The sequence below is a fragment of the Gilbertella persicaria genome (genome assembly GCF_025201335.1).
Source record: "Gilbertella persicaria strain CBS 190.32 chromosome Unknown B0P05scaffold_22, whole genome shotgun sequence".
NCBI classification, from domain to species: Eukaryota; Fungi; Mucoromycota; class Mucoromycetes; order Mucorales; family Choanephoraceae; genus Gilbertella; species Gilbertella persicaria.
Genome location: NW_026251983.1, coordinates 358,032 through 385,961, shown reverse-complemented (window position 1 = coordinate 385,961; position 27,930 = coordinate 358,032). Strand labels below are relative to the sequence as shown.

The 27,930-nt window shown below is 36.8% G+C and overlaps 15 protein-coding genes across 15 annotated transcripts; 10 read left to right on the top strand and 5 right to left on the bottom strand.

The window, feature by feature from the left end:
* Positions 1-184: 184 nt before the first annotated feature.
* B0P05DRAFT_572078 (cytochrome P450) lies at positions 185-2,207 on the bottom strand (the record flags this gene model as incomplete). Its single annotated transcript, XM_051581414.1, has 10 exons — positions 185-303; positions 355-655; positions 699-826; positions 854-874; positions 928-955; positions 1,011-1,348; positions 1,416-1,575; positions 1,619-1,734; positions 1,792-1,864; positions 1,917-2,207. The coding sequence occupies 10 exons, from the start codon at positions 2,205-2,207 to the stop codon at positions 185-187; spliced, it is 1,575 nt and encodes a 524-aa protein (XP_051434497.1).
* Positions 2,208-3,337: 1,130 nt separating this feature from the next.
* On the top strand, positions 3,338-3,938 carry B0P05DRAFT_544009 (ribosomal protein S27a-domain-containing protein). Its single transcript, XM_051578499.1, has 3 exons — positions 3,338-3,451; positions 3,509-3,631; positions 3,652-3,938. The coding sequence occupies exons 1-3, from the start codon at positions 3,349-3,351 to the stop codon at positions 3,870-3,872; spliced, it is 447 nt and encodes a 148-aa protein (XP_051434496.1). The 5' UTR covers positions 3,338-3,348; the 3' UTR covers positions 3,873-3,938.
* A 260-nt stretch (positions 3,939-4,198) lies between these two features.
* On the top strand, positions 4,199-5,496 carry B0P05DRAFT_544008 (uncharacterized protein). Its single transcript, XM_051578498.1, has 5 exons — positions 4,199-4,364; positions 4,415-4,517; positions 4,575-4,799; positions 4,851-5,005; positions 5,087-5,496. The coding sequence occupies exons 1-5, from the start codon at positions 4,214-4,216 to the stop codon at positions 5,449-5,451; spliced, it is 999 nt and encodes a 332-aa protein (XP_051434495.1). The 5' UTR covers positions 4,199-4,213; the 3' UTR covers positions 5,452-5,496.
* On the bottom strand, positions 5,488-6,319 carry B0P05DRAFT_544006 (uncharacterized protein). The gene has a single exon (XM_051578497.1). It carries the CDS (start codon positions 6,094-6,096, stop codon positions 5,545-5,547), a length of 552 nt encoding a protein of 183 aa, XP_051434494.1. The 5' UTR covers positions 6,097-6,319; the 3' UTR covers positions 5,488-5,544.
* Positions 6,320-6,695: 376 nt separating this feature from the next.
* On the bottom strand, positions 6,696-8,617 carry B0P05DRAFT_544004 (squalene epoxidase-domain-containing protein). The gene is made up of 7 exons (XM_051578496.1): positions 8,086-8,617; positions 7,940-8,036; positions 7,797-7,894; positions 7,536-7,743; positions 7,351-7,486; positions 7,110-7,301; positions 6,696-7,053 (listed from the first exon to the last, which is right to left on the bottom strand). The coding sequence occupies exons 1-7, from the start codon at positions 8,457-8,459 to the stop codon at positions 6,782-6,784; spliced, it is 1,377 nt and encodes a 458-aa protein (XP_051434493.1). The 5' UTR covers positions 8,460-8,617; the 3' UTR covers positions 6,696-6,781.
* A 222-nt stretch (positions 8,618-8,839) lies between these two features.
* B0P05DRAFT_543974 (SIT4 phosphatase-associated protein-domain-containing protein) lies at positions 8,840-11,207 on the top strand. Its single transcript, XM_051578495.1, has 10 exons — positions 8,840-8,999; positions 9,060-9,128; positions 9,171-9,504; positions 9,551-9,616; positions 9,663-9,772; positions 9,819-10,215; positions 10,261-10,442; positions 10,487-10,732; positions 10,773-10,803; positions 10,846-11,207. The coding sequence occupies exons 1-10, from the start codon at positions 8,857-8,859 to the stop codon at positions 11,011-11,013; spliced, it is 1,746 nt and encodes a 581-aa protein (XP_051434492.1). The 5' UTR covers positions 8,840-8,856; the 3' UTR covers positions 11,014-11,207.
* A 595-nt stretch (positions 11,208-11,802) lies between these two features.
* B0P05DRAFT_543960 (uncharacterized protein) lies at positions 11,803-13,402 on the top strand. The gene is made up of 3 exons (XM_051578494.1): positions 11,803-12,020; positions 12,073-12,810; positions 12,871-13,402. The coding sequence occupies exons 1-3, from the start codon at positions 11,918-11,920 to the stop codon at positions 13,359-13,361; spliced, it is 1,332 nt and encodes a 443-aa protein (XP_051434491.1). The 5' UTR covers positions 11,803-11,917; the 3' UTR covers positions 13,362-13,402.
* Positions 13,403-13,417: 15 nt separating this feature from the next.
* B0P05DRAFT_471206 (PHD finger-like domain-containing protein 5A) lies at positions 13,418-13,869 on the bottom strand (the record flags this gene model as incomplete). The annotated part of the gene is made up of 3 exons (XM_051574604.1): positions 13,418-13,596; positions 13,650-13,699; positions 13,766-13,869. 3 exons carry the CDS (start codon positions 13,867-13,869, stop codon positions 13,418-13,420), a joined length of 333 nt encoding a protein of 110 aa, XP_051434490.1.
* A 1,147-nt stretch (positions 13,870-15,016) lies between these two features.
* On the top strand, positions 15,017-15,862 carry B0P05DRAFT_543956 (uncharacterized protein). The gene is made up of 2 exons (XM_051578493.1): positions 15,017-15,323; positions 15,373-15,862. Exons 1-2 carry the CDS (start codon positions 15,086-15,088, stop codon positions 15,720-15,722), a joined length of 588 nt encoding a protein of 195 aa, XP_051434489.1. The 5' UTR covers positions 15,017-15,085; the 3' UTR covers positions 15,723-15,862.
* Positions 15,739-17,281, bottom strand: B0P05DRAFT_543953 (pelota). The gene is made up of 6 exons (XM_051578492.1): positions 17,242-17,281; positions 17,045-17,172; positions 16,839-16,989; positions 16,392-16,784; positions 15,952-16,336; positions 15,739-15,901 (listed from the first exon to the last, which is right to left on the bottom strand). Exons 1-6 carry the CDS (start codon positions 17,245-17,247, stop codon positions 15,825-15,827), a joined length of 1,140 nt encoding a protein of 379 aa, XP_051434488.1. The 5' UTR covers positions 17,248-17,281; the 3' UTR covers positions 15,739-15,824.
* A 743-nt stretch (positions 17,282-18,024) lies between these two features.
* B0P05DRAFT_439646 (nucleoside diphosphate kinase) lies at positions 18,025-18,537 on the top strand (the record flags this gene model as incomplete). The annotated part of the gene is made up of 3 exons (XM_051573741.1): positions 18,025-18,215; positions 18,283-18,390; positions 18,444-18,537. Coding segments are annotated over 3 exons (393 nt in total), but the record flags the coding sequence as incomplete, so codon positions are not given.
* Positions 18,538-20,526: 1,989 nt separating this feature from the next.
* B0P05DRAFT_122586 (uncharacterized protein) lies at positions 20,527-21,449 on the top strand. The gene has a single exon (XM_051572993.1). The coding sequence runs from the start codon at positions 20,708-20,710 to the stop codon at positions 21,398-21,400; it is 693 nt and encodes a 230-aa protein (XP_051434486.1). The 5' UTR covers positions 20,527-20,707; the 3' UTR covers positions 21,401-21,449.
* A 38-nt stretch (positions 21,450-21,487) lies between these two features.
* Positions 21,488-22,641, top strand: B0P05DRAFT_543944 (Co-chaperone HscB, C-terminal oligomerization domain-containing protein). The gene is made up of 4 exons (XM_051578491.1): positions 21,488-21,808; positions 21,851-21,950; positions 22,001-22,232; positions 22,280-22,641. The coding sequence occupies exons 1-4, from the start codon at positions 21,525-21,527 to the stop codon at positions 22,411-22,413; spliced, it is 750 nt and encodes a 249-aa protein (XP_051434485.1). The 5' UTR covers positions 21,488-21,524; the 3' UTR covers positions 22,414-22,641.
* Positions 22,642-22,729: 88 nt separating this feature from the next.
* Positions 22,730-25,479, top strand: B0P05DRAFT_587668 (uncharacterized protein; the record flags this gene model as incomplete). The annotated part of the gene is made up of 3 exons (XM_051582607.1): positions 22,730-23,197; positions 23,248-23,448; positions 23,527-25,479. 3 exons carry the CDS (start codon positions 22,730-22,732, stop codon positions 25,477-25,479), a joined length of 2,622 nt encoding a protein of 873 aa, XP_051434484.1.
* Positions 25,480-25,881: 402 nt separating this feature from the next.
* On the top strand, positions 25,882-27,930 carry B0P05DRAFT_543941 (major facilitator superfamily domain-containing protein). Its single transcript, XM_051578490.1, has 10 exons — positions 25,882-26,155; positions 26,202-26,226; positions 26,280-26,343; positions 26,394-26,425; positions 26,470-26,503; positions 26,551-26,675; positions 26,728-26,834; positions 26,885-27,136; positions 27,182-27,513; positions 27,561-27,930. Exons 1-10 carry the CDS (start codon positions 25,887-25,889, stop codon positions 27,836-27,838), a joined length of 1,518 nt encoding a protein of 505 aa, XP_051434483.1. The 5' UTR covers positions 25,882-25,886; the 3' UTR covers positions 27,839-27,930.

Here is a 27,930-nt window from a genome sequence, read left to right as displayed (position 1 = left end):
GGGATAGAGTCTTGTGTTGCGTTTCAAAAGTATCTGTGGTTTGAATACAACCTTTGGCAACATTAAAAGTCGTATTAAAACTGCTTAAATGGTAATTTTGATCATCATTGTTTATTCGTTGTGAAACAATCATTGGAAATGGCAAGAAGAAAAGACGTGTATGTAATTGTTGGAGATGTACACTCTAAAAGCGAGGTTTAAAGTCGATTCTCAGATTGATAGGTCTTACGCCACCGTTTCCTTCAGCAATCATACCATCTCTATGCACAGAATCAAGAGCCAACGTCCATTCAAACTTGCGCACTAAATATTTGGTCAATTAGAGTTCTCTTTTTGCATATATCATTAGCTTACACAGCATGGCCAAAAACACACGTTGTTCGGCAAGACTGAAATTTTGACCAATACACACATGAGAGCCATATCCAAAGGGTACATATGATAGGCCTTGTTTCGTAGAAGTAACATCAGCACTTTCAAGAAATCGCTCAGGTTTGAATTCAAATGGATCGCTATAATTAGCCTCGCTCATATGCGTAGCAGCAATTTCAACATCGACAAGTGTCCCTTGAGGAATGAGGAATCCATCAACAGCAACGTCTCTTGCTGCAATTCTTGGTAGTGTTTTTGTGATGGGAGAGTTCAATCGAAGAGTCTATCATGTTTGATTCAGCTTAAATTAACTCAGTGTAACCTACTTCTTTGACAATAGCGTCTAGATACGGCATCTTTTTGATAGATTCGATAGAAGGTATGTCTTCAACATGATCACCTAGAATACTCACGACTTCCTCTCTTGCTTTCTTTTGAATCTCCTGATGTCTAGCTAGTTGGCCAATGGCAAAAGACATACCTGCAGCCGTTGTATCATGGCCTACCATACAAAGATGGTGAGATTAGCATTTGAATGACAACTTGGAAACGAACCAGCGAAAAAGAACATGACCATGTTTCTCTAAATCTAGTTTTAGTCACGAACCTATTGCGCCCACTTGTTATGTCTCACTTACTCTTAATTCTTCATCTGAAAGCTTGCCTTCTCCTGCAATCTCGGCCTCCATCATGAGTGTCAACAAATCCTTTTCTGCGTCTGATGTTGTTGAATAGTAGTCAAGCGAGCCTATCTTTTCAGTCACGGTGACACGCTTTAAAGCAATCATCTCATTAATTCTTTTTAAAAGGTGATCCAGGCGTTGATGAGCTTCTACTCGAGAAGGAAAGAGCCATTTGAGCTGATCATCAAATATCTGGAAAAGTACAAAGAATAGTCGAGTCATACTGTATCGAATAATATCGTACGTCTCAAGCCATTCACTATTAACTTGAGTGGTGCAATGGAAATCATAGCCTGTTTATAGGTGTAAGTCAGTCGTGTATGTGTGTGTGTGTGCGTTTTTTTTTTGTTAAGATATTACCAAAACCAACAAGACCGATTGTATCCATTGTCATTCTTTCACAAAGAGAGGTAGCATGAATATGATTATAACCGAGTTTTTTAATCATGTCAAAGACTCTTTGACTTAATTGGCCATAGATATGGATGGGAATGCCTCGATGAAAAGCAGGATTAACAATCTATACTGAATCAGTATGGTTCAGTGAGGTCTTTTATGCTTACTCTTCTGTGACGTTTCCATTCGTCTCCTTCAAGAGAAGCAAGATGTTTACCGCCAATAAATCGAGTCGTCAATCCATTTCCTTTACCAAACAGATGTACCACTTTAGGAAACAATTCTACGTATAGCTTAAGAGGTTAGTATATGAAGCAGAACCAGGTGGTTTATTGATTACCAATATCAGATAAAATCATTTTGCTGATCGAGGGATTCGTGGAGCGAATTTGCCATCCGATAGGAGTAGGTTCCTGCAGATTGGCGGGTATGTCAACAAGTTTTTTTTTTATGTCTGATTCTTACTGTATAGACGCCTTTGGCTTTTCCTAAAAGCGGGAGAACAAGTCTTTTCCTTCTTTCATACACAGTGTCACCTCTTATGAGTGATTTAATTACATCAAGATAAGTAATGCATGGTATTCCCTCAAGATGTTTTGGAGGAAGATTCAATTTCTTATATAAAAGACGAACCAATAAGGCTAATGTGACAGCCGTGCTGATAGAATAGACCGTCTTTTTGTTGTTCTTGAGCTTGAGTAAGTAGTTCTCGACTAGTTTATTCTTTAGAATCTCAAAATGGTCCATCGTTTTCATTTTGAATAAAGAAAAAGAGAGAAAGAGAAAACGAGAAGAACAATTGAGAATTGTACACATCAGGAACTGGAACCATTTAGCACATGTCCTACCTTGGGGACAAATAAGGTTTTTTGTGTATAGAACAAAAAACTATTTTGTACATTCAATGGAAGAGCCTTGACACATATGTAGACACATTTGCTACTGGGCACATTACTTGAGCTTGAGGTAAAAACAATGAAAAGAATGAAGAAAAAAATCTGCTTCCCAACTAATTGAATGTAAGGCAAGACTGTAAAATTAACTTATAGAGATTAAAATCAGCATACAGTATCTGTTTTGATCCATTACAAATTAGCAAAATAAACGAAAATTGACATGATAACAGGCAGAAAGTATAACATAACGTTAATTGTTAGAATATATGATCTTTTGAGACTTTTTAGGTGTAAAAAAGCAACATTTAAAAATCACCCATTTCGCTCGAGTAAAATGCCTTTTGATCAAGTTGAATCTCCGACGCTTTTGACTCTTTTTCATATTGTGACACGAAGAGTACAGAGAATAGCATGTTCAAGTATTTGAAAGCACCGCAAAAAGCGATTTTTTTTACTGGCCTTTTTGTTTTGACAATTCTACTATAAAAACAAATTGCAATGTCTAAAAAGCTGCAAAAGCAAGCTTGCACTTTTCTTCAAGAATTTATTAGTAGAATTCCTAAGATTTTTATATCTTTCGACGGGCAATTAAGAGATGTGCAAGTTTTGCCATAACGCCAAGAAGAAATAAGTACGTCCTGAAGCATGTCAATCAAAAGTTGAATTTAGCGATTTTTTCAGATGGATTTTTGAAAGGTTTAATTGCATGTCTTTTTAAACTCAGAAATTATTATTTGAAGGCCTGTTTGCTCTCATTTGATGCCAGCAAATTGACTGACTATAACTCTAGAGCAGTATCATGTATTCAGGACAACAAAAGCACACATAAATGACGTTCCAATACAGTCAAAACATGCAATTCCTTCACGTTTCTTGTAAGCAGCCCAAAAAAAAAAATTATCAGGGCCAAGCCACAAGTTTTCTGAGCCAATCATTGAAAAAAGTTTTCGATTAAGAACCCAACAGCCACTGGCAATTCTTTTGTTCCTTCTCTTTTCGACATGCAACTTTTTGTCAAGTCCCTTGCTGGTAACACCCTCGCTCTTGAGGTCGCTCCCTCCACCTCTGTTGAGAATGTCAAGGCTATGATTGCCGCCCGTGAAGGTACGAGTAGATATAAGAACGCGATTGCTTAAACTAACGCGCGCGCGCCCTCATCAGGTATTGATGCCGAATACCAATGCCTCTCTTTCGCCGGTAAGCCTCTTGTTGATGGTGAACTCGCTCTTTACGGTATTGCCAACAACAACACTTTGAACCTCAACGCCGAACTTCTCGGTGGTGGTAAGAAGAGAAAGAAGAAGACCTACACTACCCCAAGAAGATCAAGCACAAGCGTACCAAGGTCAAGTTGGCTATCCTCAAGTACTACAAGGTAGATGAATCTGGCAAGGTTACCCGTCTCCGTCGTGAATGTCCTAATGCCACCTGTGGTGCTGGTGTCTTCATGGCCAAGCACAAGGACCGTCAATACTGTGGCAAGTGTCACTTGACTTACGTCTTCCAAAAGGATCAACAAGCTTAATTTTGTGTCAAGTTTTTTTTTTAAATAAAAAAAATCCCAAAAAAGACAAAAAAAAAATCAAACAAACTATAAAACGATTTACACTTTATAAAGAGTAGAGTATCTTTGTCTAACAACAAGCTGTATCGTTTTCTTTTATATATATATAAAGTCAAGAAATGAAGGTAATATATACTCAAGATCCATTTGTTAGTGTCCTTCTCGTTGAACATATCCCAAAAAGAAAAGTCACACTATCGAGTGTTCCAGAAATCTCTCTTGCTGTTATGATAAATAAAAGCGCTTGATGCGACTCAATTTTTTTTTTTTCTATTCCTTTCTCTGATATTCTTTATTGAAACATGTCTGACGATAACAAACAATTAGCCTTGGCTGAAAAAGACCTCGGTAACGCAGCTTACAAGAAACGCGACTTTGAAACTGCTCTCTCTCACTATGACAAAGCCTACGAGTTGGATAACACCAATATCACTTTCTTAACAAACAAAGCTGGTAAGTTCATATTTGCGTCTCATTTGACTTTTGACGCTTGTCTTTTCTAGCTGTTCTTTTTGAACAAGAAAAGTTTGAAGAATGTATCAAGGTCTGTGAAGATGCTATTGACCGTGGTCGTGAATTACGATGTGACTACAAGTTGATTGCCAGGTAAAAAAAAAAACAGAAAAGGCAAAAACCGTGTTTGAGATACTAAACTATGAACAGAGCTCTTCAGCGTATTGGTAATGCTTATGCCAAGTTGAACAAATTGGATGAAGCCATCAAGTACTATTCTAAATCATTAACTGAACACCGTACTCCCGATACTCTTCAAAAGCTTCGTGATACTGAAAAGCTCAAGAAGGAGCAAGAAAAAGCTGCTTATTATAACCCTGAACTTGCTGACAAGGCTCGTGAGGAAGGTAATGCTCTTTTCAAGGCTGGTAAATGGTAAGTAGTCTTGTCCTACATTGAGTGGACTTACATTTTTTTTTAAAAAAGGCCTGAAGCTATTGAGCAATACACCGAAGCCATTAAGCGTAACGACAAGGACGTTAGACCTTTCTCTAACCGTGCTGCTTGTTACTTGAAATTGATGGCTATTCATGAAGCTGAAAAAGATGCTGATCGATGTATTGAACTTGATCCCACTTTTGGTAAGTAAAATATAAATATATATATATATATATATATATATATAGCACAGTGATCATTGACCTGTATATATATATATATAGTTCGTGGTTATATTCGTAAGGCTGCTGTTCAACTTGTCAAGAGAGAGTACCAAGAATCTATCGATACCCTCAAGATTGCTCAAGAACATGACAAGGACGGCAAAGCTAGTCGTGAAATTCAACAACAACTCATGAAAGCTTACACTGCTATGAACCCTGGCAGCAATAACGAATCTCAAGAAGAGACTCTCAAGAGAGCTGCTCAAGACCCTGAAGTTCAACGTATTTTGGGTGACCCTGTCATGCAACAGATCCTTCAACAGATGCAAGAAGATCCTAAGGCCGCTCAGGAGCACTTGAAGAACCCTCAAGTAGCTGCCAATGTTCGTAAGTTGATGAGTGCCGGTATCATTCGTATGGGATAAACTATCATGTATCATAATAATAAATAACTGTCATAATACTATTTACATATGTGTTTATTGTATACATCTATTTACAAAACAAGGAGATCCCTTTTAAAGTTCAAATTTAAACTTGTGTTTGATTCTGCTTGGCTTCTCTTGTATCTTATGCGATTGTTCTACAATCTTCTCAGAGAGTTTACGCGTCATGCCAAGAATTGTATCGCGTTTCCTTTTTTTGACTTGCACAACAACAATGCTGTCCTCCTCTTGTTTAGATAACGATACGGGTTTTAATACACCTCCTGTGCTATTGCTCCTATGAAATGTAGCGCGAAGTAAACCTAACGCCTTGCTTCGTTTACGATGCGGGAGTGGATGCATATCATCTGCAATACTGTTACTACTACTACTACTACTACTACTGCTGCTGCTGCTGCTGATACTGATACTACTATAACTATCGGTACTAGAGGATAAGCGAGTATTGACTTCCACAAGGACAGGCAATTCACAGGTGCTTTTTTCTTGTAATTTACGCTGAGATTTAATGACTGAACGATGAGAAGAGGGGAATGTACGGAAAGCGTTCAAGAACACAGGCAAACGATGGTGTGTTTGTTCAATTTCTTTTACTTTGACAGTAGGGTCCAGACTGGTGATCATTGGTTTAGGTTGCTTTGTAGGCAAGAGCACTTTAGGTTTTGTTGTCAATGATTTCTTGTGAGTTCTTTTGTATTTCCATCTTATCCGTTCTTCGGAAGGTGTTATTTTATGATAAGCAATAAAAATGATAGAATAAACCCAATAGAGATGAGAATAAACAGCAGCAAAAGATACAAATCCGATCACTGTATATGCTTTTTCTTTTGTTAAATCTGTTGTAGTCATTGCAGAAAGAGAGAAAAGAAAAGGAAATGCATATATGGTCTATATTTATATCCCTATATTGACCTGTGTGACTTTTGAGTTTAGTTAAATTTGGATTTGTCTAAAATGGATTCTGAGGCTGTTGCTGTTTTATCAAAACAAGTAAAATTCAGTTAATTACTGTGGCTCAAATTTACTTTATCTTGATAAAAAAGAAGTGTATTTGTTTCAATAGGATATTTACTGTACAACCATTAGCTGTCTATCCTTTGAACTCTGTTGAAAATGATGGTTAATTAGCAGATGGATATCAATCATCTGAGGTGCACTTTTTTATAAATGATGCCAAGCAAACCCTATTGGTAAAAAAAAAAAAAAAAAAAAAAAAAAAAAAAAAAAAAAAAAAAAAAAGGCAGTTTAACATATTTGAAGCAGGTGAAGATCTTAAAAAGTAGTATATATGTATGTATTAGAATAAATATTAAATGGTCTCCATCCAAATATAAGGTAAAATAGAGACACATGCAGTATAGAGTACAGTAAAGAACATGATAAAACTTTTATGAGCACCAGCCCATCCATTTGCCTTGGCTTCAATATAGATAGCATGAAATGCCACGGCAAAGAAATGGTACACAAGCACTAGAGGTTTCTTAATCAAGCCAGATAAGAGACCTACAGGCTGATTGACGCAATCCCCACCCATCTGGAAATAAGAGAAACATCCTCGCTGTAGCACTTGAAGATCGGTATCTAGCATACAGATCGTGATCAACACATAACACACAAACGGGTGTTTTCTAACTTACCATTATTCGCAGCAAACAGACGATAAAGAGCCATGGCTAGCACATTCACAGCTGTACAATGATTCTTTCTTTTCCAATGAAAAGATGTCAACTGCTGCTTGATCTTTTCAGTATCTGTGAAAGAAGGTACTTTATCAGGGGATAAGAAGTCTCTTAACAAGACCACATCGTTAAATGCAACTGTCATACCGCCTACAATGTGTAAACAAGATGGGACTCGTCAATGCCAGAAACCACTTACCACCAGTCAAAGGATGGCGTACATTGAAAGCATCGCCTAACAAGATCATACCTTCATGTTGGTTCTTTGAAGGAGGTAAAAATCCATTTGGCATAGATCTTAATCTTTCAGTCTCCAAAGCTTCCAAGAATTTCGTCTATAGATAATACATTGTCAATAAAGTAGTGTCAAATAGAATAACTTACACGAATATTCTCTGGTAATTGTGGAGCAACAGAATCCTTTAAATAAGCCTTGAGTTCACCTGTTGAAGCAGAAGGTAATTTACCAGGTATATCAACCAAGACACGAGTATCATGAGCTTCAATTTGGTACATCAAGACAGGAGCAGGTGAAGCAAGTATAACATGGCCATGGTTTGGTGCAGGCAATACGACATCCTTCATAATGAATCTATTGTCTGTATAAGTTGGATAGTTTTTTTTTTTTGTGTTGTGTTTCTTTACCCTACAAAGTTGGATCGAACATCAGGTGTCTTTACAGTGATTTCTTTACGAAACTTAGAGAATAAACCATCGCATACAATAGTAAGGGGAGCATAAAACTAAAAGAATGAACAACTCTATGATTGTGATCCATAGACACCTACTTTGAATTCTTCGTTTGATTTGGATTGAGTAGCAACACCTACTACCCTATCTTCTTCTTTCAACAAGGTAGTTACCGTAACTTCTTTAACGGTGACACTATCAGAATATATGAATAACCATTGTATATGTTACACACAGGACTCACTTTTCGGTATGAGTGGCAGCCTCTCTCAACTTTTGAATGAATCGACCGTGATGGAATGATTTGCCAGCTGCTTGTTTCTCTGTTACTTTGTCTACAGGATAAGGAATAAGGACAAATTCGTTCTCTCTAAAGACACCATAACCAAAGCATGGAACACCACCAATGCCTTCAATACAGTCTTGCATGTCCAAGGCTTTTAAGGCATTGACACCACCTGGTTGAAGTAGTTCGCCTACAATACGATCTGGTTCTGAGAGATCACGTTCAAGTAACAAAACTCGTCTGCCATCAGAACCAAATGCTTTAGCAGCAGCACAACCAACAATGCCTGCTCCAACAACAATCAAGTCGTATTCTTCAATAACAGATGTCATGAGATGAAGAAAAAAAAGTGAAAAAAGTAAAAAATTAAAAAATCGCCATGAATTTAAATAGAAACCATACTCCGTTTCATGTTCAAAAAGCGATCACTTGTTTTATTTTGACATGATGATATTCTATCGAGTACACTATACACTCTCTTTCTCTTATATAAACACTGTATATCTATTCAAGTTTATTATTATTATTTTTATTTTTATTATTATTATTATGATTGTTATTTTCATGTGATAATGCCTTTAAACGGAGCCTCAACAACTTTCATCGTCTGATAAATTTTCATATGTGTGCACTGGCCTTATTAAATAATCCTGAATATCAGTCAACATGTTTAATCAACCGGACATTGAATATTCTTCTTTTTCCCCCCCTTTTTTTTTTTTTCTTTCAATGTTTTGGCGGTTTGGGCTTACTTCAACACCTTCTGCTATTGACATACTACTCGAGAAAAAAAATGTTAGACTTGAGACCTTACTTGCCGAACCAGATATTATTCAAGAAACTCAATCACATAACCCTAAACTGATTGCATTGTAACATAATCTACTCCATCTTGGAATAGTTGTTCTAAAAAAAACACATACAACTTGTAGTCTATCCAAAAGAGAAAGTCTTCTAGACCTGGTCTCCTTGTTTTTCTGCTTGGAAATGGACCAACAAAGGTAAATCCATTGTGTGTTTCATTCGTTATTTACATTCAACAGACTCCCGCTTATTGCTTGTGAAATTCTTGCTTGTGAGATACCCGAGATTATAGATGCTATTGTGATAGACCATTTAGACGTGTTACAAGCATTTTGGAACTTTCTTAATATACCTTATTCCTCTCAAGCTACTTACTCTTTTCAGTCCTCTTATTTTTGCAAAATCATTACTGTTTTTATTACCAAAAGAACAACCGAAATGCTGTTGTTTATCAAATCTTCTCCATCACAACTCGACAAGATCTTGTCTCATCTACAGAGTTCTGCTGTCATGGAATTCTTGTTTAGTCTGATTCATTTAGAAGAGTTACCAGAAGGAAAAGGAACTGTTCAGGTATTTGTTTGAGATCGGGTTTATGTTGATCTCATCTATTTTTTAGTGGCTTCATGATCATGGTTTACTTTCCAACCTCATTCAGCGACTCGATCCAAATCTGGAGACAGACGTAAGTCAATATGCCAAACCTACTCTTTTTTCTTATATATGACTAGCAACATCATATTGCACAACAATGCTTATGTGAAATCATAAGAATATCACAAACAAGCTTAATGGACTCACCCAGTATAGGCACAAATGACCTTGTGCGTCAATTGATAAGGTAAGTCTGATAATTAAAACCATGGACTGATACGATGCGTCAATAGCAAACAAACCATGCAAAGATTGGTTGAATTTATGCTTGACAGAAATGCACCTCATTTGACTTCGACCTTGATTCATAGTGTCACTGTCATCATTGATCTCATTCGACACAACAACAGTGACCTAGATCAACAGACAGATACCAGTGCCATGCCTGAATCTCATGTGTGTTTAGCAGACATGTTGCAAGTCCTGACGAGTCATATCCACCGATTCAATCAGATATTAGTGGCAGATCAGACCAGAACAACACTTGGTTTTGATCGACTCAAGATATGTGAATTATATGCTGAATTGTTGCATTGTTCCAACATGTCCAGTCTAAATCAACAGCAGTCGAGTGTAGGCGATGCACTCAAGATAGAGTTTGTTGATCAAAAAACGATACCTATCTGCATTGTAACGAGATCAAGTTCAAATAAAGTGTGACTGACCTTGATTTAGGACTTGTTTTTTGCTTTTCCTTGGAACAACTTTTTACATTATGTTGTGTATGATACACTGCATCAAGTATTCAATGGTCCTATGGACAATCAACACAACTTACGCCTGGCTATTTCTGTATTTGAACAAGCTCGTTTGACAGACAAGATCATAGAAGCACAAGACAAGAATGATAAAGCATGGTATAGTAGTCTATTCAGAACAGTCCAGATTAACATGGCATTAGTGCTCAACCTAAAGGAACTCGTTTAGGCTATATGGGCCATTTGACATTGATTGCAGATGAAATCATGAAGCTTTTTGAAGGATACCCTGAAAGTGTGATTAGTGCTGTTCAAGATACTGTTGATTTGGATGCATGGTCCATGTACTGTCATCAACAGTTGAAAGAAACAAAAGCTAAAGACAGTTTAGTTTTGGGTCAAGTCTTTGATGAGACACACATCATACTGAATGAGTCTTATTGGATAAAGTAAGTGGATTGTCTTGAATGTGTCTAACAAGATGTGTAGTCCATCCACATTCAATCAAGTGTCTACTCAAGTAAGTTGTATTTGATTGATCTGTGTTTAAAGTGTATGTTAGCAAAAAAACCTAAAGAAAGATCTTGATCCATTCTCAACTGTTGAAGAAGAAAAAATATACACACAAAAGAGTGCTTGGGAAGAAAAACATGGTTCAGGTTTTTCAGATTTAGACTTGAGTGTGATTAGATTAGACGATCCTAAGAAAGACATCACAGCCAATGGTTAATCAGCATAAAATTGGCGAATACAATTATCATTCACTTGCAAATCATTACGAAATCTAGCACACAATAAACAAACCTGCATCAGACTACCATAATAATAACATTTTTTATTTTTTCTGGGTCAGTATTGCCAAGGATAGGATAGCCATAAAACCCCATAAGGTATTGACGCCATCCTGATTTGTCCGACATTTTTCGATTTGACTTGATGTTAAACAAAGGCTAAAGACAATACTACACTTTCCTGTTATCAGTCTATACTGTATCTATCTATTTATCCTATATAGACTGCATTCTATGCCGTCAAACATGGTTTTTGATGTTCGGTTGGGTGTGTATAGGACACAAGCGGAGGTTAAACATTCATAAATACCTGTGAAACCATTGTGGCAACTATATCAGTTATCTCAATGATGGTTTCCCCCTTTCTCTCCTTCTCATGATCACACTGCAGAAATCCCTTTTAATGCATTTCATAAAGTTGATTGGGCTTCATAAAAGAAGAGAAGAGAACAAAGTATATTCACTATAGAAACTATATACCAACCACAATATCACTGGAAAGAATAGAAATGACGTAATGATTAAATCAATGATTAGACGTAAGCTGCCTGTTATAAATTTGAATACCCGAATTCAACTGCTCGTCTTGTTTTTTTTTTCTTTTTCTTTCTCTTCCTTTTTTTTTTTTTTTTTTTTGCTTACTCTTTGTTGAATTAAAGCCTTTTATTGGCCAGAAAAACCTTTTTGTTAATTTGATCATTAGTTTCAATTCCATTTTATTAAAGGGTAAAGAAAGAAAGAAAAAAAAAAAGAGAGAGAGAGAGAGAGAGAGAAAAAAAAAAGATATAAGCAAGACTGACATGACACACAGAACACTCATTCTTTTCAGCAGCAAATCTATATATGAACAACAATACCATGAATCAAAAAGAAAAGGAAATCAGCCTAATGGCAAATACTACTACGCATAGAAAGTCAGTCGGTGATGTCCAGGTGGATATACCAGGTAAATATATAGATATAGATATAGATATATGTCTTAATTATGTCACTACTAGATGAAGCACCCATGGCTGTCTTGCCTTTGAATTCAAGTTCTAAATTAGATCAAGAACCTAACCCATTTGAACAAAGCTTTTCTGGTGCCACACCTACCAATGAAGAGAAATCCAAGGATAAATTGACACTTCCTCCTGTTGCTTCTATCACAAGCACAGCACCTTTGGTTAATCACTCTGTCATTGGCGGAGGTATTTTACCTAAAGAAGTGTCTAACCAATTCACTTGGGACACACTTCGTACGGGTCCCTTGTCTCCCTCGATGCTTCAAGGCCCTGCTAATCCAGAAGAATATTATGCTACGGCTAATATGCCTTCCAAGTTAAACAACAACTACCCCGCTGCTTCATCTTCTTCTATCTCAAGAGCATCATTTTCGAGTACAGGTGAAGTCTCCTATCCTGTCAAGATAGAACAATCACAAGATGTGTATTTGCATCCTACTGCAAAACCACCATCACCACCTACCAGACAAAGTACTCGCACACGACAGACTAGAAAGCGATCTTCTTCTTCTTCGCATCATCATCAAGAAGAAGATGCTCAGTCTATGGACAGTAGTGAGTATGTGCCACACAAAAAGACAACCAGAAGAAGATCTTCTGCTCTTACACAGGATTCTGATGAAGAAGACGAAGAGCAACAACATGAAAAGACAACTTCAAGAAAGAAAAAGTCTGTAAACAAAGATGAAGATGATGAGAAACGTAAAAACTTTTTGGAGAGAAACAGAATAGGTAATGAACTTTTATAGTCATATCACAAGTCAACTCATACCTCCCCTTTATTATATTTAGCTGCTTTGAAATGTCGCCAAAGAAAGAAGCAATGGCTAAACAATTTACAAGCCAAAGTTGAATTCCTAACAAATGATAATGAGAGACTTCAAATGCAGTCTGAATCCCTGAAAGAAGAAATTGTCAATCTGAAAACACTGCTGCTGGCCCATAAAGAGTGCCCAATTGCACAAGCACATGGATTCCATTCTAATGCCATACAAAAGGCTTCCATGTCTTCTGTGTTATCTACGCCTATTATGAGACAAAGTACTTCATCTTCTATGATGATGCAACCCTATTTAAACAATAGAACTTCTACTTCCAATCCATCATTACCGCAACAACAAGGCTCATCAGGTAATTCTGTGGCAGCCTCTTCTTCATCATCATCATCGATTCCTCAGTATCAACGTACATCCACTGCTAATATTGGCATGCCTATTCAATCACAACCTGCAGGTCAACAAGGCATGGTAGCTGGTGGTTCTTCAGGTGTCTTACGATTCTAAAATACCTAAAAACGATATTAAAAGTTTTTTTTTTTTTTGAATATGCATTGTTTTTATTATCTCTTTTTGAACCCAAATTTTTTCCGCTCATAAAATAGATCTGTTTTTGAAGAACCAAGGTTAATGATCTTCGGACAACCTTCACGGTCTTTTTCGAGTCGCGTACACCCAACGCAATAATAAGCATCGGATACACCTGGACCACCACAGACAACACAACGACCTTGGAAAGAACCTAAATCATTGACTATATAAATATACAGATATTAAAAACATCATACAACATACCAAAATTACATTCATCACAAATACGAACAAGTGTTGCTGGACGCACATAACTAAAAAAAAAAAAAAAAAAAAAAAAAAAAAGTAAGTTGATCAAGTACAGATGGTGTTTCTTTTACCTATCGCAAAGAACACAACGACCATCACACTTTTCACACAAGCGACCAATGGCAATACCAGGTTGTTTGCGACAAAAGATCAAATCGGGGTGATGCTTTGCCATTTTGTTAAAGGGACAAGAAAGAAGAAAATAGAAAACTACGCTTTTTAAGTCAAAGGAAAAAATGCTGAGTTTAAATTCCGAGATGAGTAACAAGTCACTTACTCTTTTGAATGATTTGAGGATGCATCAATTGACATGAATAAAGGAATATATTAAGTATTCTCTTGCTATCAATCAATCCAAACTGTCTATTTAGAAACCAATTCAATTGATGTTTTTTTTTCTTCTTTTTTTTTCTCTCTGTCAAATCAGACGAATAAAACCACGCAAAGACCATGGAATCAACTCTATCCATTACTAAAACTACAAGCATCCATGTCAATCCAAAGTGAAAAAAAAAGGCGATAACTGAATGTATTTCATCAAATAAAAAAGAAAAAAAAAAACTCAATGCTGCCATATTTCTTTTTTCAGCAAGCATCTTTTGCTTTTAAAAAGCCGCAGGAAGACGATTTGCTTGGCTGGCAACTTTTTTTTTTTTTTTGGACCCTTACCCCCAGTCTCTTCTTTTCCCTCTCTTTCTTTTTCATATACAAACAAAAAAGAAATACTGCAACTCTTGAGCTTATCTCAAAGGGAAACGCTGTATTTGTTTATCTAACCCATAACAAAAGACTACCCTACTCTATCTACTTTTTCTTTTTACACTATGTCTGAAACTATCGATAAACTTGAACATAAAAACGAAACCCCACTTATCAAACAAGAAACTGACTTGAATCCTTCAAAGCCTTGTCAAGAAGAACAAATAAACGATACAAGCAACAACTCTTGTGAAGAAGTAGCTGTGAAACTGGAAGCAATAAAGCAGGAAGATACCCTGGTTGAGTCCACAACGAAACCTTCTCCTATCACAGGAGAAGAAAGCACAACAACAACAGCAACACCATCACCACCACCACCACCTGCAGCAACAAAAACAGTAGGTACAACTATCATTGCTCCAGAAACAACTGTTTCCTCTATCACACCCATTGTAGAAATGTCTATGTCTGCGCCTGTGCCTCCTTCCCCTGTTGCTGTTGTTGCTTCCCCTGTGACCATCACTGTCAATACGACACCACCTGTATCATCAACAACAACGCAACCAACAACAACAACACAACCAACAACAACAACACAACCAGTAACAACAACACAACCAGTAACAACAACACAACCAGTAACAACAGTACCTATCACAGTGACTTCAGGAACACCATCGTCTGCTCCCAACATGGCCACCTCAAGACCATCAGACACAACGGCACCACATGAACCTCCTACAGCAACCAAAACTACGCCTACACAAAGCACATCTGTTCCTGCTGTTTCTACACCCATCACAACATTTGAAGAAATTCAAAAACAATTAAAAAACACACTCGATCATGTCGAACAAAGAAACATGGTTAGTGGATTCCAAACACTCAGTAAAGCAACAGGTGCTGTTGTGGACCATTGTGAACAATTAGGTAAGGTGGATCAAGTGCACTGTAAAATCGCTGATCCAGACATCATTAGGCTTAACTTCAGATGATCACCCGTACAATGCTATTGATCGAGAACAATTTTGGGCTGGACTTAATAATTGCTGGCTTTATGCATTAGCACAACGGCATGAACCAAGTAGTGATGCCGAGCGTATGACAGATCAGCACTTGTATAGTTTAAGAGAAATGGTAGTGACCTGGGCAGATAAACTAGAACGATATGGTCTTGTGGATTATGAGATGGGATGGTGGGAAGCAGATATTTTGGCTGCCATTGATGGTATTCTAGCCATGAATTATGCTGCTGCTCAAGCGGCTGCTCAAGCTGTTGTTGCACAAGCAGCAGCAGCCTTGTTTGGAGATGATGTGAATATGCAATAGATTTTAGATACTTTAGAAAGAAAGAAAGCTTGTAAATAATAATAAAAAACATGTACAATTCTTTTATATGTATATATATGTATATATATATATATAATCATTCTATTCATCCTCCAATTCATCAATATCTGGTATAGGAAATGTCAAAATAGCTGCAACACCTGTCAATTGATTCAATTCTATAAAATACATTAAAAAAAGAAAAGAAATAACCATATATTTAACTTACGCTCGCCAGATGGATGCATACTGGAAAATACATAGACTTGACCATTCTGAGCTCTGACTTGTTCAACAAGGGCCACATATTTCTTACGAGTAGTAATATCTGCAGATCGAAATAGTTCATCTGTCACAAGTAATGTGCCTACAGCACCTCTATCATTTGCCTTAGCTACATGATCATAACCATAAAATGCTCTATCAGGATCCATATTCATCATTTCATAAAACTTGTCTAATGCTTGTACTTCACGAGCTGCTTTTGTATCTGCCAATTTAGCCTGTACAGAAGGATCTTGCATGACTTCAGTCAATGCATGTTTATGCCCACTAGAACAATGGATCAAAATAAACTTTGATTTGTTCTCCAATACTGTCTTGTTACCCGTTTTCTAATTAAACCAAATCAGTCTCTTGTTAAGTTCGTCTTGAGGATGTGGTCCTTACTACAGCTTGATCAAAGATATAAGCATAGACTTGGTCCTTAACAAATCCAGGACTAGCAATCAAAATAGCCTTGGCAATATCGAAATGAACATGACGAAGAATGCCCTGATAGATTTGCTCATAAAACTTCTCGAGACCTTTATCATGGTTGGCAGTAGATCCTTTTCGTTTTCTGGGAATTGGACTTTCAATACGTTGGCGAACAATCGTCATGTGTTGAGTCAAAAAGCAAATGTTGGCAAGGCCTTCTTGACACACAATAGCAGCTACATCAGCTTGCTTTGTGATATCACAAGCATCATGTACACGCTCAAGAGCAATGGTATCCCATTCTGTCTTGAAGATAGTAAAGTTTCGATTGAGTTCAAGATCAATGGTGTGATAACTGCCCATCTATATATATTGATGCTTAGTTTCTCTTTTTTTTTGTGAACCATCTTGAGTTACCTTCACGAAATTATTTTCACTAGCGACTCGTCCATTGATACGCAAAAGACCTACATTAGGATCGAAATCCACACTCTCTACTGTGATTGTCAAGTTTAAGCGAACACGCTGACTTGTAACAGAGCCTGTTGAACTCTCAGACTGCAAACGACTAAGCAAAGAAAGTTTAGTCGAGACTCATGTGTATGACATACTGTTTTTTTTACCGAATAGTCGTTGCTCGAATCATATCGTCTTTCGAGATCAAGTTATATACGTGCCACATATCTTCAAGTTCTTCGGGAAGAAGTGTGACAGATCCAGAAGTGTCTTTCTCAACTTGTTTACTGATCAACTAATATAAACTGTAAGAAAAAAAAAAGTCCTCTTCCCTCTTTCTACATATATACTAAAAAAAACTTACTTTCATTTTATATTAACAGAACAAGAAAAATAAAAATAAAAAATAAAACATGCTATGGGACTATTTTACTGTGCCATCCTATTGTCATATGTCATAATTTCAAATAGCGCAAAAATAGAATAACAAGCTTATTTAAGCAATAAGTCTATTTGCTTCATAGTAAGACAAGGGGGTTTCAAGCAAATCCATATCAAGACCTTCTCCTAATAAAACAAAGAACACGATAATGAAATGATTCCAGAAAGTTTCTTTCATCTTGAGTTTGTCTTATAACGAAAGGTAAAAAAAAGTCAAATAGTATAAAACGATACGCTATCATGATAGACATCCAATGTTCTCATCTGGTAGTACTATCTATTGGTTGCCATCTAAAACTTAAAACCCCGTAGGTGTCGACATCAATAGTAGATATAGGCGCCCCACATACTCGTTGAATAACATCCCCTTTCGACTTACTCTTTTTTTATTTTCTTTCTTTCTTTTTCTTTTTTTTCAACCAGTGAAATGTCAACGACCGAGATGAACATGGATCTAGAAACAAAGACAGTAAGTTTAAAACACAACTAGCTATTTTCTCGGTTAAACAAAAGGAATTTCTAGTTGATTGGACTTATGAGCGAACAAGAACAAACAGGTACGAAACTGAATAAGAAAAACCCTTAATTTAAATAATGTGTATCTGATTGGACATGTTTCATGTAGATAAAGCAAGCACTCAAAATGCCATTGTAAATATAAACAAAATAGGATATAACCTAACATGTTATATAAAAGATAACTAGAACCTTGGCCCTAATCAAGCCTGATGCTATGCAAGCAAACCACAAGAATGCAATTATTGAGAAAATTAAGGAGCATGGCTTTATGATTGTTCGAGAACGTGAAATTCACTTTTCAAAAGAACAGGCTGGTTTGTTTTATGAGGAACACGAAGGAAAACCCTTTTATGATCAACTCACAGACTGGATGAGCAGGTAAATTTTTTTTTGTCTTTGTACTACTCATAACATTCTTATTTCGCATATACTAACACGTTTCAAGTGCACCTATTTATGCACTTGTGTTGGAGAAGCAGGATGCTATTCAGGCATGGAGGGATTTAATGGGCCCTACAGATGCAAACAAAGCAAGAGAGAGTCATCCTGATAGGTAAATTATGCAAGACCTAAAGTTTGTTTGTTTACAGTTTTTTTTTTGTATAGTATACGTGCACTCTTTGGCACAGATGGTTCCCATAATGCGACGCATGGTAGTGACTCGATCACTAGTGCAGAACGCGAGATAGATTTGATATTTCATGAAGCTGTAAACAAGCAAGGGGATGTGACTACGACTGTGCCTGAAGTCATTACTAAAGACACGAGAGACACACTTTCTGCCGTTTTGGTAGAGCCCTCTGTCTCTGCTGTGAAAAGCGACGTTGTTCCTGTGGATCCTCGTATCGCCGCTTCAAATGAAGATGTCTTGAGAGAAGACATGAGTTCAGATGAGGCTATTTTGAATCAAGAACGCATGACATCAGTCGGAACCGAATCTGTCACTGAACAAGACGCACCGACTATATCAGTTGACATTGTCCAAGCCACACTGTTGGAAGAACAACCAAAAGAAGCCGAATTTGTCAACATTCAACTTGAAGACAATAAAGAACAAGAATCTGCTCAAAAAGAAGAAGTTCAACCAGATGAAAAGGCAACAATTATTCAAGAACTACGAGAAGAACAAGAAATCATTATTCAACCTCAACAAGAAAACTCTGCTCAACTTGATAAGGAAGCTGCTGTACCAACTCAGGACAAGGAAGAAGAGACTCAAGAAAAAGAAGAACTTCCAAAGACAAAAGAAGGGGAGGAAACGGCTGTTGAAAAACACGACAATGAACAAAAGAGTGAAGAGAAACTTCAGGAAGAATCTGTTGATGACAATAAAAATGATGAAAAGTCTATTCATGACGAACAAATTTATGAGCACAAAGAACAAGAAGAGTCCATTGAAGAGGAAAAACACCAAGAAGAGAATAAAGCCAAAGAAAAGACTGTCCATGAAGAATCCAAGGAAGAACTTCAAACAGAGCCTAGAACCGAAGAAGCATTCGCTCATAAAGAACTTAAACAAGAAGCATCCATTCATGAAGAACTCAAAGAAGAAACACTCATTGATGAAGAATTCAAAGAAGAGATTTTGATTCATCAAGAACCCAGAAAGGAAGAAGAAAAGCTTACTCAAAAACAAGAACTTGAAGAACACAAAGAGCTTCAAGAAGAAAAGGAACACAAAGAAGATGAACAAAAAACAGTTCAAGAAGAGCATGTCAATGAACACAAAGAGGAAGAGTCTCATGAAAAAGAGAATCAAAAGCAAGATGAACACAAAGAAATTGAAGACAAAGAAAGCGTTCAAGAGTTGCACAAAGATCATAAAGAAAACTCTATTCAAGAAGAAAGTGAATCTAAACAAGATCAACATGCCAATCAGGCTAAAGGAGAATCGACCATCTCGACTCCTGTTGACAGTTTGTCATCACACTCTATCCTTAGCCATAGCGACAAGGTGTGTTCATTATTTATTTTAATAGATGATCTAAATGTTTGTAGGATCAACATTCATCATCTCAAAACTCCAGTGTCACCACAGATGATGTAAGTACTAAGGAGAAAAAACAGAAGCCTGTAACTGCAACCAAGAAGCAGTTACCTAAGCCTAGAACAACCACTACTGGTACTGCTGGTGCACGATCTACAACAGAAAAGAAGGTAGCTGCGCCCGTCAAAAAAGTACCTTCAACTCTTAAAAAAGAAGGAGATGTCGACAAAAAACCTAGTACTACCAAACCAGCTACTAAAATGGCTCGTGTACCACGCGTTGCATTACTTGCTAATCAAAAGAAAAAATCAGCTGAAGAAGAACAAGACAAAAAAGAAGAAAAACCAGCCAAAAAGACAGTTGCATCATCTGCTACAAAGAAATCTGTGGTTTCTAGATTGTCAGCACCTACTACTGCCAGTGCTCGCAAAAAGCCAGCAACCCCAGCTACAGAAATCAAGAAGCCAGCTGCTTCCGAGAAAAAGACTCCTGCTTCTGTAAAAAAGACAACTTCACCCCCTACTTCTACTCCAGTAAGAAAATTAATTGGATCTCGTATTCCTGCAACTGGTGCTTCAAAGGCCACAACTGAGCCCAAGGTTGCCACCAAGACTACCAGTGGCGAAAAGCCCTTAACAAAGACAACAGTTCGTCGCACCTCACCACCTAGTTCGACTGTTACAGCAAATAAAAAGGTAATATATGTAGTATTATGTCAAATTCTCACCCCCTTGAATCATTTTCAAAAATTTAGTCTGTTGCTACGAGTCATGTTACACCCGTGAAGAGAACAAGCAAGACATTGAAAACTACGGAGACCCGTGTCACAGCTTCTACTGCTAAGACAAGAAAGGAAACCTCGTCAACTAATAGCGTTGGTGCAATGAAAAAGACTCCCCAAATCAAAAAGAAGCCAGTAGAGAAGCCCAAGGATGGTCACGAAAAGCAAGAAAAGTTTGCCAAAAAGCCTGAAGAGTCAACTTCCCTTGAGAAAGTTAAGGAAGAAGAGCTAATTGAAACTGAAAAGCCTGAAAAGGTAGAAGAAACAGTCAGTGATAACACAGAGGTTCATGAAGAAGTCGAAAAGACAGAGGAACAAGCTATTGAAAAGCCAGTTGAAGAGCAAGTTGAGGCTCCAGTTCAAGAGCAAAATAAAGAACAAGCTGAAGAGCAAGCTGAACAAATTGAAGAGCAAGCTGAACAAATTGGAGAGCAAGCTGAACAAATTGAAGAGCAAGTTGAAGTACAAACTGAAGAACAAGCTCAAGAAAGCATTGAACAAGCAAAAAAACAAAGCGAAGATGTCCAACCAGAACAAGTTTCTATTGTTGTAGAAGAAGACGTTCAAAGTATTGCTGTATCTAATCAGCAAGAAGATGTTCATCAAAACATCAAGAACTCTGATGCGGAAATTGCTTCTATCACATCTCACAAACCTCAGATGGCTTCTCTCCTCAGTAAATTTGAAAATTTTAATACTAATGGTACTCAACCCCAATTACATACTACCTTATCAAAGGAGATTCGTGCCAAGTCTCCTAATCGTATTTCTGATATGATTAATCGTTTTAGCTAAATAAATGCATGCATGCTTGACAGATAAAAAACTACTTGTCAATCTAACTAGACGGGGTTTCAAGTCATTTTTGAACTAGCAGGGAGGAGACATTTTCTCTCTTTCTCTTTTTCATCAAGGAGTAATGAACACAAGAAAATTGATACAATTATTTAAAACAACAACTTTAACAGGAACGAGGGTAGCACCTGGTTATCATAGAAATTACTTTGTACCAGCTACACGACACTTCTCGACCAGTTTGTCATGGCGTAGTACTATGGCTCATGACAAAAAGTGTTGGCAGTGTCAAGCTACGAACAAGCCTTCTGCTCTGTTTTGCGAAAACAAAGTCTGCAATGTCATTCAGCCTATTCCTGCTTCACTTGACTTTTTCCATTTACTTCAGGCTGGTGAAGGCCAAGAAAAGTATGTACATTTTTTTTATCAATTTTTGCTGACAAACAATAGAAACAAACCCAAGTTTAATATTGATTTGAAGGCACTCAAGAAACGATTTTTAATTTTGCAGCAAAAGGCGCATCCAGACAGTTATTCTCAAGCAGCCAAGGTTAGAAATTAAATGAATGTATCTCATGCATATTTACTAATTTTTTATAGCAAGAATTAGACTATGCTCACTTACAATCTTCTATTATTAACAAGGCATACAATACATTGAAAAATCCTCTAAGCCGCGCTCAATATATCCTTAAGCAACAAGGCATTGAAGTCAGCGAAACAGACTCACTTAATCATCCAGAATTACTTATGGAAGTGATGGAGCTTAGAGAGGAACTAGATGAAGTTGGCTCAGAAGAAGAATTAAAGTCTTTAAAACAAAGAAATGATGGTAATACAACTTTATTCTGCATGTGCGTATATTAACTGCTTTTTAAGAAAAATACCAGGAAACTGTAGATAAATTACAAGCTGCTTTTGATCAACAAGATTATGAGAAAGCAAAAGAATTAGCTACTGAACTGCAATACTGGACAAGTATCCAGACTGCTATCCATGAATGGCATCCTTAGAACAAAAATATTTGTATATGTGTGCGCTTTTGTTTTTTTATGATAAACTGCCGAATTTTTTATATATAAAGAACAATGCATTTTCGTCACTAAAAAGCCCACTATTTTTAGTTTCTTAACAAAACAGCTTGAGATGATTGAATTTCCCTATTTAGCTCTTCATGCTAAGAGTTCCACAAAGGAGTCTCCCTTTTTTTGGGTCTTTTTTTGTTGTATTTAAAAGAATCCTCTCTTTTTGTTTTTCTTTTTTCCTTCTTCTTTTTTCTCCCTCCTCCTTTTTATATATATATAATTTTGGTATATTTTTGATTAAAATATGGCAACCAACCGAAGAAATCCTTCGGCCATGTCAGATATACCACCACCCTCACCTTCACCACTTAAACCAGTCAACACTGCTAGTAACAATACTTCGCCTGTATTATCAGCCACTACTACTACAACATGTACAAGTTCTTTGTACCATATCTGTCGCTCTGTATTGGGCAGATTAGCTTCTGTTGAGGGCATGGCTGAATATATTTATTCGGAAACATCAACCGACCCGCTTTCAAAATTGACATCCATTTGCCGTCAAGGTTTCCCTTTGTGTACCTTGTATAATGCCTTGAATCCTGCTAAACCACTTGGTGTAGAAAGTGATCCTAACCTAAATGCTCGCAATTCTTGCAAAGCCAATGTCTACCATTTTATTGTTGCTTGTAGACAAGATTTATTGTTCCCAGAAGAAGATATGTTTACTATCTCTGATTTATACCAAGATGATACCAATGGCTTTGTTAAAGTAAGCATCATTCTACATACGATATACTAAGCCCTTTTTGTTGTTGATAGGTCGTAAATACCATTCATAAGTTATTACAGCTATTGGAAAATCGCGGCATCATTACCGTTCGATCATCAAATAGAAACTCAGATAGTAATAATCAAAATATGGAATTAAACAACAATGCTCCAAAAAATACGCGAGATAAAGTTGTTTTGGAGTTGTTGGAAACAGAACGCAAATATGTACAAGATATGGAAATTCTTCAGGTAAGCGAACATATATATATATATATATATATATATATATATACAATAAATATTTACTATGACTAACAAAAATAACAGAACTATATGCGTGAATTGCAATTCAAAAAAATAGTTTCCCCTGATACGATACATTACTTATTTGGAAACTTAAATGCTTTAGTTGACTTTCAACGTCGTTTTCTAATTCAGCTCGAAGAAATCGCTGAGAAGCAACCGGAAGAGCAACGTATTGGTCACTTGTTTCTGCAAATGGAAGAATCGTTTTGTGTCTATGAACCTTATTGTGCCAATTATTATTCGGCTCAAGATTTAGTCGTGCAAGAAACCCCCCGTTTGCAAAAGCTGGATCATATTTTAAACCCAATATATGAGTTGCCTTCTTTATTAATTAAACCCGTTCAGCGTATTTGCAAATACCCCCTTTTATTGCAGGAGCTTGTCAAAAGTACCGATCCTTCCTGGCCTTATTATGCTGAAATGCAGCAAAGTGTAGACGCTATCAAACGTGTCACTGAAAAAGTGAACGAGACACAAAGACAACACGAAAACATTCAAGCTGTACAAGAATTAAAGAAGCGCCTGGATGACTGGAGAGAATTGACGATTGATGGCTACGGTAACCTCTTGCTTCAAGAAAAATTGTTTATCTCATGCCAAGCAACGGATAACAGTGAACGTGAACTCCATGTCTTTTGTTTCGACAAGGCTCTTTTACTCTGTAAAGAGTCTAAAGGAAACAACCTTCTACCCAAGAGTAACACTCTTTCGATCAACAAGAAGAAGCGCCGTGGCAGTCTTGTTCCCAAATTTATTGTCCAGACTTCTTCTATAGCAGACATGACAAGCCGATTTAAAAACAATGCTTGGTGGCTTCATATTGATTTGGAAAATAGTGAATCAGATCAATTGTCTATCAAATTCAGAAATGAAGAACAACTCAAACTTTGGGTAAATACGCTTACTAAGGCTGTCAAGAAAGCACTTGCTGATGCTGAATCAGACCATTTGATGTCTACTCAACTCACAAGTCCTTATTCAGATGACTATGAAGATGAGGAGGAAGACGACTTCTTTGATGAAGATGAAGAAGACTACATCATCAATCGTTCTCGTAGTAATTCAATCAGTCAACAACAACAACAAATGATTCGTGGCAAGTTAGGACCTGTCCAAAGTCACGACATGTCTTACAAGTACAGTAACACAGGTCGTCCCTATCATAACGTGCCTGGTATGAACCTGTCTCCTTTGCCTCGTTCCAATAACTATCATTATTACCCAGCCTCACCACCACCATCCAATCCTTCGTCGCCTACAAGTTCCTCTTCGCGCGTTCCTAGTAGCTCTGGATGGCTTCGTAGTGATAGTGGCCATGCTTATTCAGATATGTCATTGCTTGATTATCACCCAGATAGTCCTCAGCATTATCTCTTGACCACAGGACGTTCTCAATCTCATTCAGCAGCCAGTGGTAATAATACAAGACCTACTTTACCTATCAATCAAAACCGTCTTCGGTCACAGAGCAGTCCAAATATCATGAAGAACAATACACCCATGCCCATGATGACTATCTCTACCTCTTCTACCTCAACACATCAAGAGAAAATACCTCAAGTGCCTATGATGCGCCACCACAATCATAAGCCTGCTCCACTTGACTTATCACGTCCATCCAAGCTGGAAGCAGCTCAAATGATTCGTTCTGTTGCTTCTACCCCACGTTTGACTGACATTGCACTTGCTCATGCAGGATTGCCTCCTTCTCCCGGAACTATCAAAATCAAACTCAACTTCAATGATGGCATTTACGTGATTGTGGCCAATCATGAAGTCACTTTTTTCGAATTAATGGAAAGAGTGGACAAAAAGATTCGCTTGGTAGCCAATCTTAAACAGACTGATTTACTTCGACTCAAATACCAAGATGAAGATGGTGATTTCATCACTATCAATTCTAATGACGATGTTCAAATGGCCTTTGAAAGTCGTGGTATTCATAACACTGTCAATTTGTTTATCAATCTTTAAAAAAGTTCCTTTCCTTACACATCTCCCTTGCCACTCTTTTGATTTATACACCGCATTTCCAGTATTCCCCCCCTATATATAATTCATCACACACACAATTATATACATTTTCTTTCTTTCTTTGTATGTTACCTTATGTTTTATAGTTTTTTTTCTGTACATATTCCTTTCGTTTCTTTATATTCCCCCATTTTTGTGATATTACTTTCCTTTCTTACACTCTTTATATATAATAAAATTGTGATTTTTTTTCCAAAGTTTAACGGCGAAACAAAAACCCTTTTTTGTGATTTGATTTGAAATTCTGATTTGAGGAAAAAAGATTTCCCTTGTAAAATAGTCCTCTTAAATGAATTTGATCTATAATTTAGTTTCTCTTTTTTTTTTCTTATTTCTTGTATTATCTGATGGAACCAGCGAGACGTGTGTTATCAAACACATCTACAAGAAGCTATTTAGAGAAAGAGCTTATTTTGTCTTTGGATAATGAAGGGCCAATGATTGGCCCAAATCTAGAGACGATGGATACACATCATCAAGAAGATCGAGACACTATTGTAGAAAAGACACAGAATTTTTGGTGGAAAATGTCCCAAGACAAGACATTAGACCCTAAACAACTTCCCCCAATAAAAAAAAATATCATTTTATTGGTAGTTGCAATTAGTGGATCCATGTAAGTCAAATGATTGATGTTGGCTATGCATTTATATTATGTGTAGATCACCCGTATCTTCTACTCTTTATGTAAGCATATACGCATCTATATGCATCTTTTTAACTGTGTGTATGTATTATAGTATCCAGCTCTTGTTACAATGCAATATGCTCTTCATACTACTGCCACTGCCATGAATGCTTCTTGTAAGTCATTGCCGGTACTATGGATAGGTATTAACCTTATATTTGATCAGTATCTATATTTACCTTTTTCACGGCTTTTTTTGTAAGCAATACACATTCTGTATATTTTAACTTATTATTAAATAGCCGCTGGTGTGGGCCACATTTGGTGATCGATTTGGTAAATAGAAAAAAAAAGATAAATCATTTCTAAATATTTCTATGTAGGGAGAAGACGTATTTATATCATCTCATTCTTTATTGCATTGCTTGGCTCTATTTGCTGTGCATTATCTGTCAATGCAGAAATGTTTATTGTGTTTAGAGCATTTAGTGCAATTGGCTCTTCTTCTGTAAGATTCTAGACACACTATGATATTGAACTCACTTATTTTTTTTTGTAAGGCCATGTCAATGGGTGCAGGTACTATTGCTGATATATTTGAACCTCATGAAAGAGGGAAAGCATTTGCTTATTATACCTGTGGTCCTCTTTTGGGGCCTGCTATTGGGTAAGTAACTAGAAAAAAGGTACATTGAATCCAATTTTTTGTTTGAATAGACCCATTGTAGGCGGCTATTTGAATCAAGGTTTAGGTTGGAGAAGCAATTTCTGGTTTTTGTCCATCTTTATTCTCTTTCTTTGGTTAGGTATCCTCTTTTTATTACCAGAGACATGGAGAGCAACTGAAAAAGTAAGCAACGACAGTGAAGATCAAAAAACAAAAAAGAGAAATTTTGTAAATCCAGTGGGTGCACTTAAATTATTATTGTATCCTAATATCGCATTGACAGTTGCATTTACAAGTATCTTGTAAGTTTGCTGATGAATAGACAAGAGAGATTGATAAAAAAATAGATTCTTTGCTCTTTATTTAAACAACACGACATTTACTAGAACTTACACCTTGCAATACGGATTTGATTCTGGTATTGTAGGTATTTGCTATTTACCCAATGCAGCAGGTTCTATGTTGGGTGGTATTTTAGGTGGTCGCATGTCTGATAAAGTGTACAACAAAAGCTTAAATAAGGCAAAGGCCAATAACCAAGAGATATATCCAGAAATGCGTTTAGGTAGCTTTTTGTTCTACAGTATGATCTTGTTACAACTGGTTGCTTTTATTGCTTACGGTTGGTGCCTTGAAAAAAACGTTCATTTTGCTTATGGTCTTGTGTGTCAATTCTTTAGTAAGTTTCATTCTTTGAAATTCCATAGGCTTATTGTTTGCATATAGTCGGTTTTGCCTTGATGTTTCCAAACGTCACTCTCAATGCTTATATGGTAGATTGTTTTCGAAAGCAAGGTGCTTCTGTCACAGCATGTAACAACTTTGCAAGATATATTATGGCTGGCATTGGTTCTCTTATTTCTACTGACATTAATAATGCAATGGGATCAGGCGTTCTATTTACATTTTGTGGTGCCCTCTTGTTGATCTTTTCATTTGGTCTAATCATAGTCAAAAAATATACCCATAAATGGGCAGCACTTCGAGCAAACCAAGCTGCATAAAAATAAGCCACGATAGAGACAAACCTGTCACAGGCTTCATGTTTAAAAAATCAATGCCCTTTTTCCTTTTTTCAAACTCTTTTTTTTCTCTC